The sequence below is a fragment of the Paralichthys olivaceus genome, chromosome 4 (genome assembly GCF_024713975.1).
Source record: "Paralichthys olivaceus isolate ysfri-2021 chromosome 4, ASM2471397v2, whole genome shotgun sequence".
NCBI classification, from domain to species: Eukaryota; Metazoa; Chordata; class Actinopteri; order Pleuronectiformes; family Paralichthyidae; genus Paralichthys; species Paralichthys olivaceus.
In genome coordinates this window covers 9,058,773-9,080,103 of record NC_091096.1, presented here as the reverse complement: position 1 = coordinate 9,080,103, position 21,331 = coordinate 9,058,773, and the positions used below count along the sequence as shown (strand labels likewise).

Sequence of the window (21,331 nt, the reverse complement as noted above, 5' to 3'; positions counted from 1 at the left end):
ACTGGTTTTTAGAAAGCTATGTTAATATTTGCATCCTGTAACAAGTGATCACAGTACAAAGGATTAACACATGCTTCTTCTGCTTTAAACAACTTACAACTGTATGTGATTTAGCCTTTTTCACAAGGTTGGGGAATACTTTGAGAAATATTAATAGAAGAAGTGAGAAATGTCCTTAACAAGGAACAATAGAGACCTGAAAAGGTGGAATCTAAAATTGGAAAATGAAGAAGAAAGATTCCTTTTACGTGTAAAATGAATGAGTTATATATTGGATTGAATACAAGGAGTGTAAATATGAAAACAAAAGCAACTCTAAACTCATACTTTAAAACAGGGATTTAGAGAGATAAGGATGTCGGAGTGTCAGCAGCATGACTCAGCTCGCTCACCTCGGTCTGACTGATGAGCAGCTCAAGATCAGTAATCTGAGTCCTGACCTGGTCCTCTTTGCTGATGAGGTAATGGATACTCTTGGCCAGCTTCTCCTGGTGAGAGAAGAGATCAGCAGCAATGAGAGAGCAGTTGTTTTCACAAGGTCTTAATGTCTGAAACACGAGCACATCTACACAGCACTGATATGACTAATAATGTGACTATTGTGCACGATCGTGACTGAAGGGACATCTGTTAATACTGCATACATAAAAACACCTTTAAAATATGTGGGAGTGTGATGAACAGAGAGGGATTTAACTGATCTGACTGACTTATGTGATCACATTGTGCAAACATCTGCTCCTACATGAGTTAGAGACGTTCTGACACCATTTTCCCTTCCCAATGCCAGGATTTTGGATCTGCTAATACAAAGTATCCAATCTGATACAAGTGCAGAAAAATGCCTTAGAACATCTTTGATTATCTAGTGTGATGCTCAAAATGGAAAAAGAAAATAAATAAATCAAACATAATAGCTCGAAACTGAAGACGGTTTGACTTGTGGGACTTTCCAGAAAATATCCACCAAATATCACTTAGTCTTCACGACTCTTAAAGGAATACTCGCCAGTGGTGGTATGACACAACGGCTGTTTTGGAAGAAGTGATTTCCAGGGAGAGAAATTTGCAGTTTAATTTGGGTGTAACTCAGATACTTTAGACACGTGGCATCAGATCGGTACATCAATTTAAGGACTTCCAAATGCATGACACAGCATTTTCAGCAGCACTGAAGGGATCTGAAGATGTCTAACATCAGTCATGTGTTTATAAGAGTTCATATTGGTTCATTTCTCTCTTTAACTGATTTGTGTGCTTGTTCATTTGAAAAAGAAAACTCTGTTATGACAATAACATATTACAATATTAACAACCGCAGCTGCAACCTGCAGCATTCCCTGACTGACGTGAACTTCTGGGCAGATGCAGAGTCTCATATATGAACCCACATAAGAGCCTGTGACAGTGCATTTCTGATCAGAGCAACTGAAACCAAACTACATCCTGAGTGACAAAGGTTTTCAGGACAGTTCGGGACATCTGATACGTCCTCCAACAATTTGAAGATACGATGCTCACAAAATCAAGGGGAACAAATGGTCTCATTAAATATTAGGCAGCATAGTGTTTGGGTCAACGCAGACCAGCAGCTTGAATTTCAAACACTCGCTGAACCACCTTACATCAAGTCCACGGAGCTGGAACACAGTCCTACAACTCCTCGCGTTTTTGTCACATACACTAAAGACTCAATCTGATTGAAATCAATTCCACTGATTGGTTTATAACCGCTAACCACATGCAAGGCCAATCACTTTTAACCCAGTCATCCAGCCTGGGTGTCGGTTTGCAACAAAGACAGACTGATCCAGTCTTAGTGTGTGTCAGCACAGGTACAGGCCAGGCATTAATATTACAGCGAGAGATGAGAGATTCAGGGACCAGTCAGTGGGCGGTACAGCACAACTAATCCCCCGCTCTTAAAGGTGTTGTTAAATAGATTAAATATGACGCAACACTAATCCCACTGAAGATAGATATATAATCATCTCAAAGATGTTTACTCACTTTCAGATTATTCAATGCACTGTAAACCTTTTAACGACTGAACTTCAGAGGACCAGTCCGTCTTGAAGAATTCCTTATGTTAACTACAGATATTACTTATATAAATATAAAAATAACAGTATTTTGTTCTATTTAAAACTTACCAAGTAAAACAAATAAGTTCTTGTTGGCTGTTTTACAAAGGTTGATTTGGCCACAACTCTATGTCAGGCCTTAGTTAACATTGTGTTCAAGCTCAGTTTAATCCTTGTTATTATAAGCCTGTATTGTGTTCGTCATCACAGATAACAAAACAAAGTCCAGTGTATTCAACCGACACCCCCAACACACGCACGCACGCACGCGCACGCGCACACACACACACACACACACACACACACACACACACACACACACACACACACACACACACACACACACACACACACACACACACACACACACACACACACACAGTATCCAAACTATCTGTTCTCAGAGTGGAACAGTGTCTGATTGTTGCACCTTGAGGATCTTGTAGGCGCTGCTCATGGAGGTGACCTTGTGGTTGGCGTGGGATCCTCCCAGCTTGCAGAGGTGGCACACGGGTCGTCTGCAGACCTCGCAGTACATGTTCACCTTCTCCATCTCGTGCTCCGGACACATGAGCACCTGGGATATACGCAAACAGAACGTGAGAGTTCAAATTAGACCAGTAAATGTATATGCACATCTGCTTGACTGCAATATTTGACAGCACAGATCTACTGCATGTTGCTGAACACTTCAGTGGTCCAAAAGCAGCTGAAACAGGAAGGTGGTCAGTACTTTATCCAGACAGTTCTCTGTGAGCTATTTCCTCATGTGTCTAAAAATAGAATTTAAATCAGCACTTTTTTTTTACTGCTGGAGTTGAGATGGCTGTTTGATCAACAAAGGAAATGAAACAGGAACACGAAAGAAAAGCAAGCAGCTTAAGTTTTCAACAAAACTTCTGGAAGTGGCTGAATGAATCAGATTGCTGCGTGATCACTTGGACAGACAGAAGCAACATATAATGGTTTTTTTCTTTAACATTGCAAGATAGGATGTTTTTCAATATTTCATAAGGGGACCTATTTACTCTATTGAGTACCATTCTAGTTAGATTATGTAAGGTGGGAACATTTGCCTTAATATGTCCACTGTATGAGTTCAGCTATTAATCTGACAAATTAAATATCAACTTCTATTAATGATCAAATAGAATTACTGCCATGTGGTTGTATTCCTTTACCAACAAGTCACAATCTCTCCCCTCTGTTCCTGAGTTATTATGTTAAATGAGGGCTAAAATTGTTTCTGTAAAACATTGTGATGTCACAGTAAATTGAAATATCATGGCTTCATCATTTTATCATACAAGATATGTTAATTTATGTCAAAAATAGTTTATGAATTTATGAGCCACATAGGCCTATGTGTTTTCAGAAGTGACAGAGACCTTTGACCACTAAATTCTAGTTGTAATAAAAAAAACTCCAGACCTTCTGAGATATCTCATTTATGAGAATAAGACGCACAACCCGTAAACGTCACGCCTCCGGCCACGCCCATAACTGGCACAGGAGCCATGATAAAGGGTGTGACAGATTTACAGCTGCTTACACTCATTTTCAACAACCAAGTTAATGTTTAACTTTTCAGTCCATTCCTCCTTTTAAAGACAAAGCTTAATGTTACAACCCTATCCCTGGAGAATGTTCACAATCCAATTGAATGAACATTATCAGTTTTTGTGTTGTTGGGTTTTCAGGAAATTACAGATAAACACTGAAAAAGATGTTCAGTGAGGATACTTGCCTTGGGCCTAAAGTTTGTCGTGGGGCCGACATACTCATGCTGAGCTTTGGGTGTTCCCCAGGGGTGGTGCAGCTTGAAGCACTCGTTACAGTAGCTAGCCTTGCAGTCCATGCAGCTCTTTGTCGCCTCCTGCACCTGCGGAGGCTTGCAGATGTTGCACATAATCGCCACTGCGGCGCGGGCGGCCTGGCGGTAGCGCTCAACGATGCTCTCCAGGGTGAAATTACGGAACAGCATGCTGATGCCGCGCTCGCCAAGCTCGATGTCATGCTGGCAGCCCGGGCATGGGATGGCGGTGACCCGAGGAGTCACAGACCCTCTGCGCCACCCTGGGGATGAGATAGAGCCTGGAGAAGAGTGATAGTGGAAGAAGTGAGAAAAAGAGCATGTGCAATATTTCATAGCCTTGAGTCACCCCGTTTCTAATCTTGCCTGAGGCTCTATTGTGACACGTGAACAACAATGTTCTTTGACTTCAAATTACAGTGAAGGAAAGGTTACTGAGAATTGAATATGGGTAGTGGAAAATATGTCCAACACATTCTAGGCCGAGTTTCACATAAGCAGCATTACATCATCGGCACTCACTTGCCAATTATGAACTTTAGGGAATAAAAAGCCTTTGATAGCCCGTATGAAAATGTCACGATTTCACCAATAGAGCCTCAGCATGTCTCCCTTTGTGCTTTATTTCCATAATGACCACTACTCAATAAGAGACGTGGATGTATGGAGCAAAACACAAGTACAGGCAACATATCGAGCAGTCGCCATTCAGGGATCCAGGAAGAGAGACAATCCAAGTACTGGGGAAGAATGAGGAGTGATGAGATACAGGGGTAGTCATGGGGAGGATAGCATCCTTGGAGCTAATAGGGATTTATGGACAAATCCATTTTACACTTCAAGTCATTCAATGTTTTAGACAAATAGTACTTTAAGTGCTCACAATGATCTGGACAAAGGAAATGAGTCTAGCTTAAAAAAATGGATGATAAGAAAATAAAAATATGACATACAAGCATTTTTAAATCAAGCAACATGAATTAACTTGAAGTAGAACTGAAAAAAAAAATGATTCAACTACTATCTCATGTCCAGGTCAATGCACCAACACTTATTTTCACAAGACAACACAACTCCTCTTAAAGCAACGCTGCTTTCAAGAGTTTAACACATTTTTGTGCTTGTTACTGATGCAGCAGCATCATAACAAGGCAACAACATGGGGATATGAGGTGGTTACACAAGGTCATATCACAGACGCAAGCAGGGTCCGTAAAACACTGTGATCACACACGTAAAGCCAGCAAACTCAAGTCAGCACACGCAGGAAAAATAAAATAAAAGAAGGCTTCACGTTTTTGGGGGACAGGGGAACCGAGGAGTGCTGGATTTATCTCAGTTTTCAAGCCAGTATTTCCACTCCGTTTCCGAGGACCTGAAAATTAAATCAAACACTCCTCAGGTAAGCGAAGATACGTTACAGCTACTGTACTTCAAAACACCACTTGGCAAAAAAGGTGCAGCAGAAGGGAAAAGCAGTGGCAGAACAGCAAACATATAAATTGCGTGATGTGAGAAACCATGTGCATGCCGTGTGATGTGAGCTGAACTGAAGATTGTGACAGTGCACGGACAGTTTACGACCTGGAGGAAGAATCCGTCAGATCTGAGAATAAACGGAACTACTGAGATTTGTTTGCTCTTCCTGTCTGAAGGTGAATTCAAAATTCAAGAGTAAGGTTATGATGAACTTAATCTGATGATGGTGATGAAGGTGACACGGTCTTGTTAAGACAAGTGAAGTCACTGGATGAGAAGCGACGCCTCAGTACGTAAACCAGTGAATGATGCAGAAGGCCAGTTTCTAACCTGGTGAAGATGGTAAGTACGAGTCTTAACTCATGTGCGTGTCGTGTTGGGACTCAGCACAGTGACTCAGACTCTCTGGTCAGGACGGCAGGTGTGAGCGAACAGGAAGCAGACAGATGCCTGCAGCAAAACGTGTACGTGGGCATTTGTGTGTCGATTTTGCGGAGCTGCAGAGGGAGGCAGAGTCAAAGGCAGAAACTGACGAGTCATTGCAGAGCTGCTGCACTCCGCCTGTGTAAAAAGGGCTTGGCCTCTCTGCTGCACACGTCTATAAAGACAGTGTGATGCTTCACCTGATGCAGCATTTATGTTTCAGTCACGAGAGACACAGACACTACATTTACATGGACACCAATATTCTGAATAAGACATTACTTTGATTAGGATGTTTACAAGGGCTGCTAACAGAATACTCCATTTATCTTCCTGTTCAGATTAGTTACAGAGCATGGTCTGTGATTATGACTCAACATTACTTCCACTACGTCAATCAAACTAAGGACATGTGTCCTCAAGCAGTTGGTCACTGCCGGCATGCGGATGTTGCAAAATGCTGTGAAAAGTCAAATAGGAGGTTAGAGTTGAATTAAGATGTATACACGTCTACATAATGAAACTAACAAATACCCATGTCTTAATTTGAATATTTCTTATTCTGAGATTGACCTTATTAATCAGAACTTTGTGTACATGGTACTGTCATAATCTGATTAATATCAGAATATTGGTGTTAACGTAAACACGTCTAATAAAGTTCCACCATAAATGTGATCAGATGTCTGCACAATTGACTGAACATGTTTATAAAAACCTAAACTGAATATTTAAAAGACTCACTTGAAATCGTATTTATCATCTATTTTTATTTCTAAAGCATAAATAAAAATCTGTGGCAAAATGTTTCCATAGATAATAGGTAGATCCTACAACTGTCAATTATTTCAGATTTGATACAGAGACGCTCCTTTGTGCTTTAAACATAGAAGATAATAAATGTCTTAAAAACATCCACTGAGCATGTCAGACACAAGTTGGTCTATTCAGAGCAAAAAGAAGAAAATGTCCTCGGTATTGTTTTACTTGGACAGCGGTCTGACACCTCAAACTCAATTCATCATGTGCAAAATGATTAGAGACGCTGAAACAGGTCTGAGCTCTTATAAACTGTTTCTCAAACAGCGATGATTGTTAAGTGAAGTACAAACAGCAGCCTGAAGCCACAAAGATACCAATCAGACAAAGCCATTTAAGAATCTTAGCAAGTCCAAACATATTGTAGGTTTTCCCTCAGAGTGTGTACGTGTGTGAGTGTAAGTCTGAAACAGAGACCTTTAGTTCTCCATTGCAATAAAACGGCTTTAGTTTCCTTCATGTTTTACAAAATGAATGCAAAGCTTAGCTATAGTGTTTGTACACATACCACTTCAACTCCATGGAAACATCCTCTTTGAAAAAGAGTCCTTTCCCTTGTTCCCAGTCGAGGACTCTAACGCCCATTAACTCTTGCTCGTCCTACTTTTCTCCATCCAGCTCTTGTTGGCCTCCACATATGCTGAGTCACCATCGCTTTAAGGTTTTTACCATTCCTCTCTCTTTTTCTTTTACTCCTTTTATTAACCATCTTGAACGCCACAGTTTTGCCAAGAAAATGGCAGCTGAGAATTACCTGAAGCATTTAGCCTTTTTTCCCACCATCTTTAGGAATCTGGGTTTCTATCTTTTTAATAAATCACTCAACTTTTATGCTCAGAGGATGTTTTTTGAAGGTGGCACATGCCATTCTGCTATAATTACCTAGAATTAAGTGTCTTACAAAAGCTTAATCTTCTTCAACATTAGATCCAGTAAAAAAATAATAACGCTCGTAAAAAAATAGAAGTAATTGTTTTATACCCAACAGGTGGTGTGAGTTTGTATGGTCGTGTCGACAGGGCTAAAGTAGACTACGTAGAGAAAAGGGTAGAACCAAACTAGGGTTTCACAGGGGTTCTGGTAATACTGTACTCACTACAGCTACTCAAAACACGGAGCCCGCGTCTACCTCGACTTCCAAACGACCTTCGCACTGTGGCTGCAAGCAATGAACAGAGAAGTGAAGTGAGTCCAACAAGAACAATGAAACAATGCATAATGTGAAGTGATGTGTGAAACCATTTTTAAACACATCTTGACACTGGAGCAAAAAACAACTGAAAAGTAAAATAAGAAAAAGTTCCAGGTGAAATACACAACAGTGTGTTTAAAACACACATACAGTGATGAGTACAATTAACCCTTGATTTGTGCATTAACACAGTCGACGTTTGAGTACAAAGCCTCGAAACCCAAAAACTGAATTTAACAGGTTTTAGAAATTAAAACTGGTTTGGAAGAATTACTGCAAAATAAATGTACTCGTCAGACATTGACACTGCACTTTGCAATAAAGGAATAGTTTGGCATTTTCGGAAACCCACTCTGATGTCTGTAAACTACTGGAGCTAGAGCCAGGAGACATGAGCTTAGTTCTGAATCAGCATCCAGACTGGAAACAGCTCATTTGGCTCAGTCTGAAGGTGAAAACATCCCAGCAGCACTGCTGCCTGGCTTTCACAGTTCAGTGTTTGTTTCACTGAAGCAAACCTCTTGAACATGCAGCTTGAGGCTCAGGCTTTAATCATGATAATGCAGGTGTGGTCATCAAGTGCAAATATAAGAAAAAGTCAGTTATATAAAGCTTTTTAAATGTGCAGAGTTACAGGTGATAAAAAAAGTTTGGACTTCTGATTGAAATTTGGTTGGTTTTGATAACAGCTACATTCATGCTCATAGATTTTTATTTTAAAACTTAAACGATCACCATCCAGACGAGGGTTTTAGCTCCGCAGTTAGTCATGTGACCATTCACTTACACTGGGCATGTGCGTGCAGGTGTTAACAGGAAGTGGGTTGTCTAGTCTGCAGAAAAAAACTCAAAACGAGAATCAGAAATGGTAAAACCTAAAAGGATGGATTGCTTTTCATGGACAGATGACCAGATGGAACCATTACTGACAGTAAGTATTAGCAATGTTTTGCCGCTGGTAGTCGAGTTGTGATAAATAAAAGCCAATCAGGAAGTGAATGCGAGTGACTGAAGTTACATTTCCTAAAATGCCAAAATGTTCCTTAATGAGAACTTTCACCAAATTAAAACGGGTCAAGGGTTAGCTGTACGTAAATGCACCATGCTCCGTTTGAGCCCCGGTAACATAAAAGATGGAGTTAATGGAGTTTTAGTGTGCTTCCCCTGCCCAAGCACAGCAAGGCTTGTCCAAGCTGCACACTGATAAATATAGCCTTAAGTCTTTTCTGTCTCTCTCCTCACCTAATCCCTCATTCATTCCCAACAGTCAGGTTGTGTCACCATGACTACCAGTGATCCGATCTCCCAGTGTTGAGGGCGGTTGGCAGAATAGCTTGGGCGTTCCGTTTTTCTGAGATAAGGCTCATAACGTCCTTCAAAAGCACCTTAAATATTCTTATATTTTATAATCTGCTCAGTAAATGGATTTAACACAGGAACACATTTGCTGAATAATCCCAAAAGGAAATTCCAACTGTACATGATCCATTATTAGTTCATGTTAAAGGACTGAGCTTTGAGAGACTACTAAATGAAATGTAAATTACAAAAAGAAATGGTGCATCAATTTACATCTAGCCCGAGTACAAGAGTTGCCCTTGTGCACAAACTGGCGGGAGATTTGTTTACTCAAAAGCAGGATTTGATTATTTCCTGAGTCAACAGACGCAGTCCTGCCAGTGAAGAATGAACTCATTCAGGTTGAAGGGGGGTGAGTCTGAATGAGAGAAGCTGTGTTTGAGAGCCCAGTCTCTGTGGTTCTGAACCGTGGCTGAATAGCTCCCAAAAAGCTGTTCACTGCGTCACTGTACTCTGGGGATCTTTTCAGCCCCGCTCCTCTGGTTCACATTCTCAGTGTCGCTCCAAGGTTACTTGGCGTTCCAAGTGAAATGATACCAGGTAGCACCAAATCACTTGCTGTGTCCCAAATCCATACTAAACAGTAGAGTATGAGCTATATACTAGTTTGAAGTAATGAGATAAGATTTTTACTGACAAGAAAATACAATACTTGTTTCAGTGATGTATTGCTGAGAGTATATATTGGCACTTACAGTCAAAATATGCTAATAGTAAGTGTAGTATGGATGTGAGACTCAGCTAATGAATACATTTTAGCACAGAACCTAAAAATGAGAAAAAGTTTTAAAGCACAAGTAAAACATTTTAAGGCAGTGATATAGCAGTTATTTGTGTCCACTCTGCCATGTCCTGAGTTGTGTCCCACTTCCATTCGACAGAATAATTATATACAGCAAATACAAGACTAAATACTACTATTGCCTCTGCACCAAGACCAAAATGGTTTTTATAAAAAGTGCACATCACCACCATTAAATGACCGAAAGAGCTTTTGTGCATTGCAGTGCAGACTAACAGTAAACTCCAAATCATGTTTTTAGTATGCACACTGTACATTATACTTATTTTTTCACTTTCCAGTAAACATAATCTTCTTAGGATTAGTATGTGGTATGGAAGTTGGACACAGCTCTGGCGCCTCATGTACAGTTTAATCTCTGCATGTACACAAAGTTTGGATCTCACAAAAGAAACAGGAGAATGTGTGCACCTGTAAAGAAACCCTGACTGATGACGGGGGAATTAAGCGACGCAGTCAGGTGGTGAAGCCAGATTGTGGAAATGAAATATGAGAAGTATAGTTATACATATAACCTCTTGTTTCATATTAAACATTACTCGTTTGAGTGTTCGTGATGAAGTGGATCTATAAGTAGTGTGATTTGTTATTTCAATTCTTTAGTACGTGACCAAAATCTCATATCAGATTCCATGCTACACATTGGTCAGTTGTGGGGTGAACCACAGCTGTTCATTGTTTGAACGAATCTGCAGAGATGTCCAAAAACCTTAAAGAATTGCAGGACTGAACAACTGTATCATGCACATACACTGCATTGGAGACACTGTGGAGGCTGAAACAGACACTCCCGGATCGTCACTACCTTCACATATGGATTGTGTCAATAAGCAAGTCTTTAAGTAAATCCAGTCACATCTCCAGCACAATCACAAAACCTCCATTTTTGTTTTGAGAAATATGAATTGTCTTGCATTTCCTCTCGGTTGTTGCCACGATTCACCACAAAGAATCATTGATCGGCCAACTCGTTTCTGTCTCGACATTCAAAACGTGCTTTGCATCGACTATCTATCCTTGAACGTGGGCGTGAAGCAGGCAGAATGAGAGGCTAATCCATGGCGCACATTTCCAGGAGGGCTGTGATTTACTACACTTTTAGAATTGATCCCATGCGCCATTTTATAAAGGCCCCTTGTGAAGAAGAGTGGACGAAAGAACGGATTAAACAACATCTTTAAGGAAACGTCCTGTAACCCCAAGCTCTCAGACCAGCAGCACTGTACCTCCATAAGGAGCACACATTAACTACTGAAGCTCGACTGCAGCACATGTTTTGGGGGAGAATTTTAAAATAGTGTGACGAGTTCATTTAGCAACCTGCACCCCACCCACTGTCCATCGAACCACAGCTTTCTCTCGCTCCAGCTCAGCTTGGTCTAAACACATCTACATAATATCTGATTTAAGATCAAGTAGAAATGATAGCTCTGTTCTCAAAACATTTTCCAATGAATACATAAGCCACTGCATGATTGAGGGGGATATTTGATGCCTCTGAGCCACAAGAGACAGACAAAGGAGACAATCAGGCTTTGAGAGAGCTTGTCAATATGTCTTTTCTCCTGGTAGACAAAAGTACAGCCTGTCAAGTTTCTCTGCTGTCTCATTAATAAAGCCTGTAAAAACAGACGGGATTAAAGAAGTTGCATGCCTGAGAGGTAAAGTTATCAAATCATCTAATGTGTGCTCGAGTTGATCTAGGACAGGAGGGAGGAGGGGGTGTCTGCACTGCACTAAAACCCAGACATCATACAATAAGGCTTTTTATGTCTTGCTCCATTTCCATTAGCCTATTCATGGGTATCCTTAAATTTGCATTAGTTATAGTGTTGCTAATTGGATCATGAAATTCTAATTTATACACTGGCAATACTGATTTTATTTGTGAGGGAACTGAGTATGATCTTCAGTTCTTACAACATATTTTCTTATATGACAACATTTGTAAAGCTCCTTCTCTATAAAAGGATCCAGGATCAAGCCACTGAAACCTGTTGAGTGCAGCAGCTGAGATGACATCAGAGCTAAAACCTGAAGCTGCTGGGAATTGAGAGGAAGACAATGAAACAGGAACCTGACATTACTGACTATAAAACAATTTCTGCCTTTGTTGGAAGCTATCGCTAATGGCTACAGAACCGTTTGATAGTTGCACTTTCTGTGCCACAATAGCCTGATTATTAGCTTCCATCAAGTCACAACTCACTCAAGATAGTCGGGCTGACCGCCCACAGATCCTGCTAATGCCTCAACACGCTATTGTTAAATGCTTTTAACCTTGGAGAATCCCGTTCCCTGCACTATTGTGTTCACAATAAATTCCTGCCCACAAAGAACACAGTTTCAGAGTGAATAAATGTTCTTGTTTTCTTACCCCGAGACCCACCTGATCTCACAAGCCTGTCTAGCCTCTCCATGGAGGGGGAGGGTACCCTGGACCTGGGGCTGCCCGGCATGGAGCACTCGGAGCCGGCATCGAAAGAGTCGTCATAGTTCAGCTGCAGCAGCTCTCTGACACACTTGTGGCAGACGCTGTGCTGACAGGGCAGGATCAACGGGTGGGTGAAGAGCTCCTTGCAGATCGGGCAGATCAGCTCCCTCTCGATGTTTTTGATCGGCACCTGGTGATGGAGGTATGGTTACTGAAATATGTTGTATACTCCCAGGTAGGTCTGGGCAATAAAGCAACGTGAACTCAAATTCAATCAAGCTGCACCACATTGCAAACACTCAGATATCAGTCCCCTAAAATGTCTGATCCCCAGCCCATCAAGATTCATGAACATCTCCGTGGGAAATCTATGAAAATGTCAACGTACTATCTCACAATGTTAAAGAAAGTGATTAAAACAATTCTGGATCTACACCAAATTCAAAGGGTTCTTTGCTGACTCATGCTGCATCCCTCCCTCCACCAAGTTTCAAGGTAATAAGAGTAGTTTTTTCATTATCTTGCTTGCAAACATACATAGAAACAGACAGGGGTGAAAACATAACCTCAAAGGTTCATTATATCAATATATTGCTTATGCATTGTGAAACACAGAGGAGGAGGAACATGTTCTGCTTTTTATCAAGTGTTTGTCAATGCAGGTTTAAAACCACAACCTTTACTCAGACGATCAGTCAACAGAAATAATGTGACATTTATCCTGAGGATTATTGATGTGCACTGATGTGAAGTTTTTCCCCCCCGATATTTTTTACATTTAGGATTTCGCCAAACCCATCAAAAAAAACAAACTCAAAAGAACAGAAGGTGAACACAGGTTTCAGTGTTCGGAGGAAGGACAGAGCTTTCTTTGATCGTAAGAACAACAAGCTATTATTAAAAGATCTTTAGATGAAGCTAAAACAGAGCTTTTGTCTTCGCTTCAAGCTGTGACAACAACATTTTGCTGTGTCAGAGGAGGAAAGAACGGGCCTATAAAAAAAAGATAGGTACATCCAGGTGCCACTTTTATTCTTTATGCCTTCAATTATACTGAGAACAAACCACTGGTCTTTATATACAGTCTATGGTCTTTACCATGTTTCTAATACATTACATAAGAGCGGATTATGTTCAGCTAAATATAGACTTAAACAGTGAAACAGGAGATCACGTTTGGAAAACGTTTCTCTCCAAAGCTCCAGGAACACAACCAGTGGTTCCATATTGAAGGTGTCCATTCACCTCAGGTGTGAATCCTGCAGCTTTTAAAACCAGGTTTAAAACTTGTTTATTGTATTTAAGAGCCTTTAACAGGATCACACCATCATTGTATTTTATTTGCACAACTTATTTTTTAATTGAAATGTTGTATTTACTTTTGCCTCTTACTTTTACCACGTCTTTTATTCCACCGTTTTGATTCTGCTTATTTGACTTGTTACTTTTAACTCAGTTTTCTTTCAACTTGGTCTCTGCTTCTTCTACTCGTGTCTGTCTCATGTCTCTCACAGCACCTTGTCTCCACCTGTGTGTGACAGCTGCTTTACACACAACAACGTGAGTCATTAATGTGAGAGAAGCGGCTGCACACGTGTTAAAGGACAATAAAGCATCGAGTTGGAGGAAGTTAAACCAGAATGAGGCTCAAACAATGAGGAGGAGACACAACCTCACAGCTCCACTGAACACAGAGGCACGTTCACAATGTCCGCACGCAGCTGTGACACAACAATGACGAAACCTAAAGACAAACGATTTTTTAAATCATCTTCCCGACGAGCTCCACGAATCCTGCCCGGCTCCCGCTTCACTTACCGCCGCTGTGCCGCCGATGCTACGCCGCTTCTCTGCAGACATGCTGGGGGACAAAGTCAAACCCTCCGTGCTTTAAATGAAATGATCCGACAAGCTCTGGTGTTTAGTTTTGTCCAGAAAACTCAAGCGCAACTTCTGCAGGAGCGAAGCCGGAGATGCCGATAGGACGGCGGAGTGATTTTAAATAGAGAGACGCAGCTGCTGGGAGAGAGAGGGGGAGAGAGAGCGAGCGAGAGAGAGAGAGAAGGAGAGAGAGAGAGAGCTGTGGTGAATCAGCAGCCCATTCAACACACACACACACACACACACACACACACACACACACACACACTCACTCACTCACTCACACAGGGGGGTGGGGAGACAACAGGGGGGGAGTGTGAGAAAGACAGAGAGAGTAGGGGAGGGGAGGGGATGGGGGGGGTGGTCTCCATAGGAACTGCTGCTGCTTTCAAGTGCTCCACGTAAACTTAATCTACGTCCTTCATCCCACTGTTTGTGTCCATCAGACACAGGTTTCAATGATGTTTCAAGAGGCATCGGTGTGTAAGAAGAGATCAAAGCCAAGAGTTCATGTAAAGATGGATGACATCATGGTGTTTGCTGCACTAAAGTGGAGCCAAGGCGTCTGTATTGCCCCCTAGTGGCTGTCTGCAGTATGAGTCTATAGATCCTGCCTCACTCATCAGGAACACACACACACACACACACACACACACACACACATCAGTGTGACAACAGGCTACTTCCTCATACAACAGAGACCATATTTGAGAAAAAGTCGTTTGATATGTACATTAACTTGTATGTCCCATCCACAAACATGGAGGAGATTAAACCATACATTATATGTAAACACAGGTGACACAGCATTTTCTCCCCTGAAGTGAAGCCAAAGCGTCTGGATCGCCCCCTAGTGGCTGGCTGCAGTATGGGTCATAAATCCACACCCACACATTTTTCTCAAAAATGGTTTCTGTGAGATTAGGTCGTTGCCTTTTGGTCAAATTCATGTACGTTTACGTGTTCACGTTTCAGGACAGTTTGGTTTTAATTAGTGGCGTATCTAGGATTTATATAAAACAAGGGCCATAGAGGGGCCACACTTCACACAGAGGGGACAATTATGTGTCCAGATTTCAATTCTGGGTTCAATAAGGTGTATATTCGGTCAAAGGCACACATCATTAAATATATTTTGATAATTGCTCCTTGTTCAAACACGTTGTGTACTTAAAACATCTTTCTAACAAACTGTTTGCATTGCTACTAAGTGACTCATTAGTTTTTTTTAAAGACTACTGACAGGACAGGGACACTTCAGGGGCTACTCAGATTTCAGCTGAGGATAGTGCCCCCTGGACAAGCAGGTATATCAGCGGGACTTTGCCTCCGGGGCTCCAGCCCTTGATCGTGCGACTCCACAGACACAAGATGGCAACATTCACATTTGATAGCTTGGCTTCATTTCTGGATAAAAGAGCTGCGTCGTCCATCTTTATATCCAGTCTGTGGATCAACCAGCTCATATTGTTCTTTATTGTTTGAGTTTAAGCGAAATGTTCACTTGCTAACATGCAGATCGTTAGCATGTTAATGAGAAATCTCCCCTCTACTATGAAGAAACATCCAGCAGAACCAGACTGAGTGTATGCGAACATCTGCCTCGACCAGTTGGCTTGAAAAGACAGAGATGGTGGAGAGAGGAGAGGTGGGTGGAAAGAAGGAGGGGACAGGAATAGATGTGTAACTGTTGTTTTTGGTATGTTCACTGTTTTGGGTTAGTGGTAGCATGCTAACATTGCTAATCACCGTAGTCTGCCTATAGAGAGCCTGTTCAGTGCCTGTTAAAGTGAAATTGGCTGTAATTCACGTAGAGGGCAGTGGTTTAAAGTTATTCATTGGTACCTCTATGTAAGTAAAAGGTGGAATTCTTGAACCATGAGGTTTCTACAGATAACAAAAGAGGCCCGTGAAAGCTACGACTTACGTTCACACTTCTATTAATGTCCGATCCATTATTTCAAGAGATTTATTATCAGCTAGTTGCTTGCCCCGTGGCCATTTTAAGGTCTGCACTTCATTAAATTGCACACTGGGCCCCCCATCAGGTCAACCTGACAATGTTTGGGTTAAAGAACAGAATGGACCATGAAACGTCCTTTGGGGAATTTTGGAAGGGAGCTGCAATTAATTTACTTTGTGCAGTAGCTTATTGCGCATAATGATCCGAGTGAAGTGTCTGAACTATAATTTACCGGCCCAGACGTCACTGAGGGCACTGCAGACATCTTTCTGTTGAGTCATTTGTTGGCTGCAAACAAATGAAACAACAGAGGTCCCAGCATGCACTTCTAGATTTCTATCTAATATCTACTTTCTGCAACTGTTTTTCAACAATGAATTATTTTATTCGTTAACACATCCTTATTGCTCAGAAAACCTTTAAGTGTCTGAGCAAAAGGTTTCTTACATTTCCTCATCTGCATTTTCTGGACATCCAACAAAGCATTACAAAGAAGCACTGACTGTTAATCAGACAAATCAAACGTTAATACTCAACTTCATAGTTTGTGTTGCATTTCCACAGACGATGTAACACAATTCCAAATGTAGTCACACACTATATTGATTATTTGTGTTGTAAATACACAGTGTCACTGAAAAAAACATAAGTTTACATGCTGGGCTGCCATTTTGATACTCTAGCCTACAGAAAGTGACCCTACAATGAATCTCTCACAATAAGGCCCCTGTGTATTTTAAATTAACACTACAGAGAAAAGAGTGAACCTCGTTGCTGACTGTGCAAGAGAGGCCTAATTCTAATTTTAATATTACTCTAATTCGAAATATTACTGAATTCAGCAACTGTGGCCAGTCACTGAATCAATCGTGTGCACACAGTCTGCTCTATTTTTTCATGACACACATTAAACACACACACACAGCTCATACATGCTTGGATGAATGTCAGAGCTTGTGTGAGCAGGGGGTCTGCATTTCAACACGTTATGTCAGACTGAAGTAGGTGAAAAGGGTAAAGACCCCCCCCCCCCCCCCCCCCCCCCCCCCCCCCCCCCGTGCAGACACATACACACCTCCTTGGTAACCGAGTGCCCTGCCTCAACCACGCAGCTGCTGCCAAGTGTCCCACATACTGACAAGAGTCTGTGATCCAGCCTGCAGCGCTATCGAACTACCAACTCACGCAGCAACCGAGGCCTCTAATTAAAGTCTTTATGTTCACGTTTTCTCCTCTGCTAAGAATAGAAGAGAAGCTTATGCCTCAAAGCCATAAAGCCCTGACACAAAATAGAATGGAGAATGGATGAGTCTGTGTAAACCTAACAGAAAAAACCCCTCAGATCCTCTTACCACATCAGAATACAGTTAAAGGGATAAGTACTTAATAATATCATGTTAAACAACATAAAGATATGAGATTACATCAATGCTTTTGAACTGTTGAAGCATAGTGTTGGCATTAATAGAGACCCACAGCTGACAATAGAACAGAACAGAAAAGAATATCACAGAACAATATTGCTATAGTATTATAGTATCACTTCATATTACAATGGCCTATAATGTATTGGCTAAATTGATATAATTGAAATCAGACTAGTTTATTTATACAATTGAAATAATCTCATAGCATAGAAAAGAATAGAATATGTTTTTTTAAGGCACATTATGGGGTATATTTTTAATTTATATTACAATATAAGATAATGTCAAATACAGGCTGATTAAAATAGATTTTGTATTGATATAATTACACTGGCAGAGGCATACATTTAACTGTTGGTCTTAATATCTTTATAGAATAGAATAGATAGAATAGAATAATATAGAATAGAGGTGTGGATATAGACTCATGGTCATTCAACTGAAACAACTTCAGTCACATGATTTTTTAATATCAGAATATATGTATTAAAAATGCATGTATTAATTTAAGAAGAGTAGAACAGAACAGAATAGATTAATAGCCTATTATGAGCGTATATTGTAATTTGAAGCTTAATTAGGTGTTGTATTAGAAGAGGCATGTACCTAAAATTGTGAGACACGTCACTCAACAGAAAACTCCCTCACTCAGATCAGGTTAGATTACAATATCCGAATATTAGTAAATAATATTTAAACAATAGAATAGAATCGTGTTTTGACATGATGATATTGTAAATTCTGAATATAAGATAATGCTTTGTAAAGGATAAATAGAGCTTCATTTGACTGAATAGGTTTCAACGGCATTTACCTAAAATAGAATAGAATAGAAAGGTGTGGATCTGACTACAGACACATGTTCATTCAACAGAAAACACCCTCAGTCAGATCATGTGACAATATCAGAATATATGTAGTACACATACAGTCTATGTAGTACATGATGTTTAAAGAACAGAACAGAATAGAATAGAAAGACAGAGGTGTGGGTTTGTCTCCTCTCCTCTCCTCTCCGGCCCCTGACAGCTCTGCAGGCCGGCTCGGCGCTGCTGATGTCGGGCACATGTTGACAGACAGCCCGCTGCTGTCAGGAGAACCGTAAATCATCCTCTGATGTGTGTGTGCGGGGGGGACTCACTCACCTCGCCTCGCTCGATCCGCTCCACGATGCTGGCGAACTCCGTCATGTCCTCGGAGTCCGACATGGTTACAGATGCTGCTGCTGCCGATGAAGGAGATGATGAAGGTGAAGATGAAGGTGATGATGGAGGTGATGAAGATGATGCAGATATTAAAATGTGGAGGAACACACGCGGGCAGCTTGGATCACAGCTTCACACAGGGAGGTGAGGTAACGTGAACAGAGAGAAGCTGCTCCTCAGACCACATCCCCATCCTCTCTCCTCTCTCCCCTCCCTCTCGTGTGTGCGTGTGCGCCTGTGTGTGTGTGTGTGTGTGTGTGTGTGTGTGTGTGTGTGTGTGTGTGTGTGTGTGTGTGGAGTCGACGGTACATGCGCCGGCGACCAATTTTGTTTTAGTTGGCCTCATCTTGGAGCGAAAACTCCGCCCTCGTCTCCTCCGCGCACTCTCCCATCTCCCTCCTCGTCCCTCCGCGGTGATGTCTCCGCGCACACAGCTCTTTGTATCCCCGTCATCTGTCATCCATCAGTCCGCGTACAGAGAGAATGGATCCTGGTTTTACCCATCAGTCTCTGCAGGAACAATCATAACCACGTCAGTCTGAAGACGGGGGGGGGGGGTCTTAAATCTATTAGTGCTGCGTCCAGTTAAGTTTCCTCGCACACACACACAAACGTGGCCTGTTTACGCATGGCTGGAGGCGCAACTCACGTGCGCATATGTTGTATCCATCCATCCATCCATCCATCTATCTGTCTATCTACCCATCCATCTATCTATCTACCCATCCATCTATCTACCCATCCATCCATCCATCCATCTATCTATCTACCCATCCATCCATCCATCTATCTATGTATCTATTCGTCTGTCTGTCATCCACCCATCATTCTATCTATCTTTCCATCTCTGTCTGTCTGTCAGTCTATCTATCAGTGATTTTGTCCCCTGCTGTTGTTGTGTGTTGTTTTATCAGTTGTCCTTGGTGTTGTACTGTTTGTTAGTTTTATTTGCTGCTGTTGTTGTTGTTGTGGTTGTTGGGGGAGGAGGTTTGGGAACAGTTGCCTCATGAATGTGACAGATTCAGATGGACTTTTTTCAGGGCTGAGCCGGAATGTGAGGCGCGGCATGTGTGAGGCCGGATTAGGTTCCCTGTTTTTTAATTTTTTTCTGGCAATGCCACTTGTTCCGCGTCACCAGATGGCCTCATGGCTTCATGCGGACATATTCCACCCCATTGAGCACATGGAGGGGCGGGAGGAGGAGGAGGGGGACGCACTGGCAGACTGACAAAACTAACTCATCTCAGCAGCTGAGCAATGTTTCCAAAAGCTACCAAACACTGAGATTATCATCACTGTTAACTGGCCTCAGTGGAAACACATGGCTTCATTTGGGAAAAGCTGTCACCACTAAAATTTAAACTCCAGGGCGAACAGTAACAATAATTGCTACAATATCATTTTCATCAATGACATCATCACATAACTACATTTCAGTTTTTCTCTCAGGATCACCAGTCAAGTCACAATCTATAGGATTCATCATCTGGGAACCATGAATGTCTGATCCACATTTAATTCTGGCTGGTGTTAATTGTCCTGTGTCATCAAGGAGACAAAGTCATCCTAGATAATAAATGTTAGTCAATAATAAAAAAGGAGTTTTACAATAATCTACTACGTCTTGAAATGTTAAGTTATAGAACAATAGTTGTGCTCTTCATGGAAACCTTAAAACCTGTTTCTCATGGATCTATAACCAGAACGATTGAACTATAAAAGCATTATAGTAAGAATTTAGAAATAAAGAGACTCTGGCTCTTCTGTAGCTGCAGAATGTAAAATGTAAAAAAAAATCCAACATATCACAATCATTTAAATATCCTCTTGGGTCAAAGATGAGCCAAGAGCTGCAATGTAATATCTCCAATGACACTTGACTGCCCCATAAAAAAGCCACAGCAGTGGGTCTCAGTTCCCCCCACTTGACTGAATAATCAATAACATGCACTGATTAGTGAGTTTAAATAGAATTGATTCAAGTTAAATAAGAACAGCTCTAGAATAAGCACATTCAAGTTCATCCAATAACCTGTGGATCTTTAAAAAAGGAGTAATTCATGCCACATGATGCAATTTGGTGTAAACACTGTATTTGTAGACTTGTGTGGTGAAAGCAGCTCCATCCAAGAAACATTAAAACAAAGGAGGATGGAAACACAGAGGTCTGTGTCGTCTGGGTTTGCGTGTGTTTGACAAACACTGGAACTTGACAACAATCTCTTTTTCAGAAAATGGGAGTCATCATTGTGTTTGTCTGGGTTTTCTGCAACTCGGCCTCTTCGGGTCGGTGGCAGTGTAGGAGGACGTGTCTCTGGTGCCACACTGGTGGAACCTGTCTGTCGAACAGGAGACTGTCACCACACCCAGAGTACAGTGGCAGCCTGCTGTTGAGGGAGCATCTCCAGACAATCTGGGTTTGGTTCTATTCACAGGGGATGAAATTACAT

General features: G+C 41.4%; 1 protein-coding gene across 13 annotated transcripts in view; it reads right to left on the bottom strand.

Moving 5' to 3' along the window:
* Positions 1-19,321, bottom strand: part of trim36 (tripartite motif containing 36) — a 34,258-nt gene extending 14,937 nt beyond the window's left edge. Inside the window, exons 1-7 of one of the 13 annotated variants that reach the window (XM_069523597.1) lie at positions 18,822-19,321; positions 12,349-12,595; positions 7,715-7,777; positions 5,192-5,272; positions 3,832-4,178; positions 2,515-2,661; positions 393-488 (exon numbers count right to left, since the gene is read on the bottom strand). In XM_069523597.1, coding sequence (XP_069379698.1) covers positions 393-488; positions 2,515-2,661; positions 3,832-4,178; positions 5,192-5,272; positions 7,715-7,777; positions 12,349-12,595; positions 18,822-18,884 — 1,044 coding nt within the window. In that variant the 5' untranslated portion in view covers positions 18,885-19,321. Of the gene's footprint in view, positions 1-392; positions 489-2,514; positions 2,662-3,831; positions 4,179-5,191; positions 5,273-7,714; positions 7,778-12,348; positions 12,596-14,223; positions 14,520-18,821 lie in introns of those variants that run through there. The other 12 variants (XM_069523598.1, XM_069523600.1, XM_069523601.1 and 9 more) reach the window with 12 other exon arrangements.
* Positions 19,322-21,331: the final 2,010 nt, after the last annotated feature.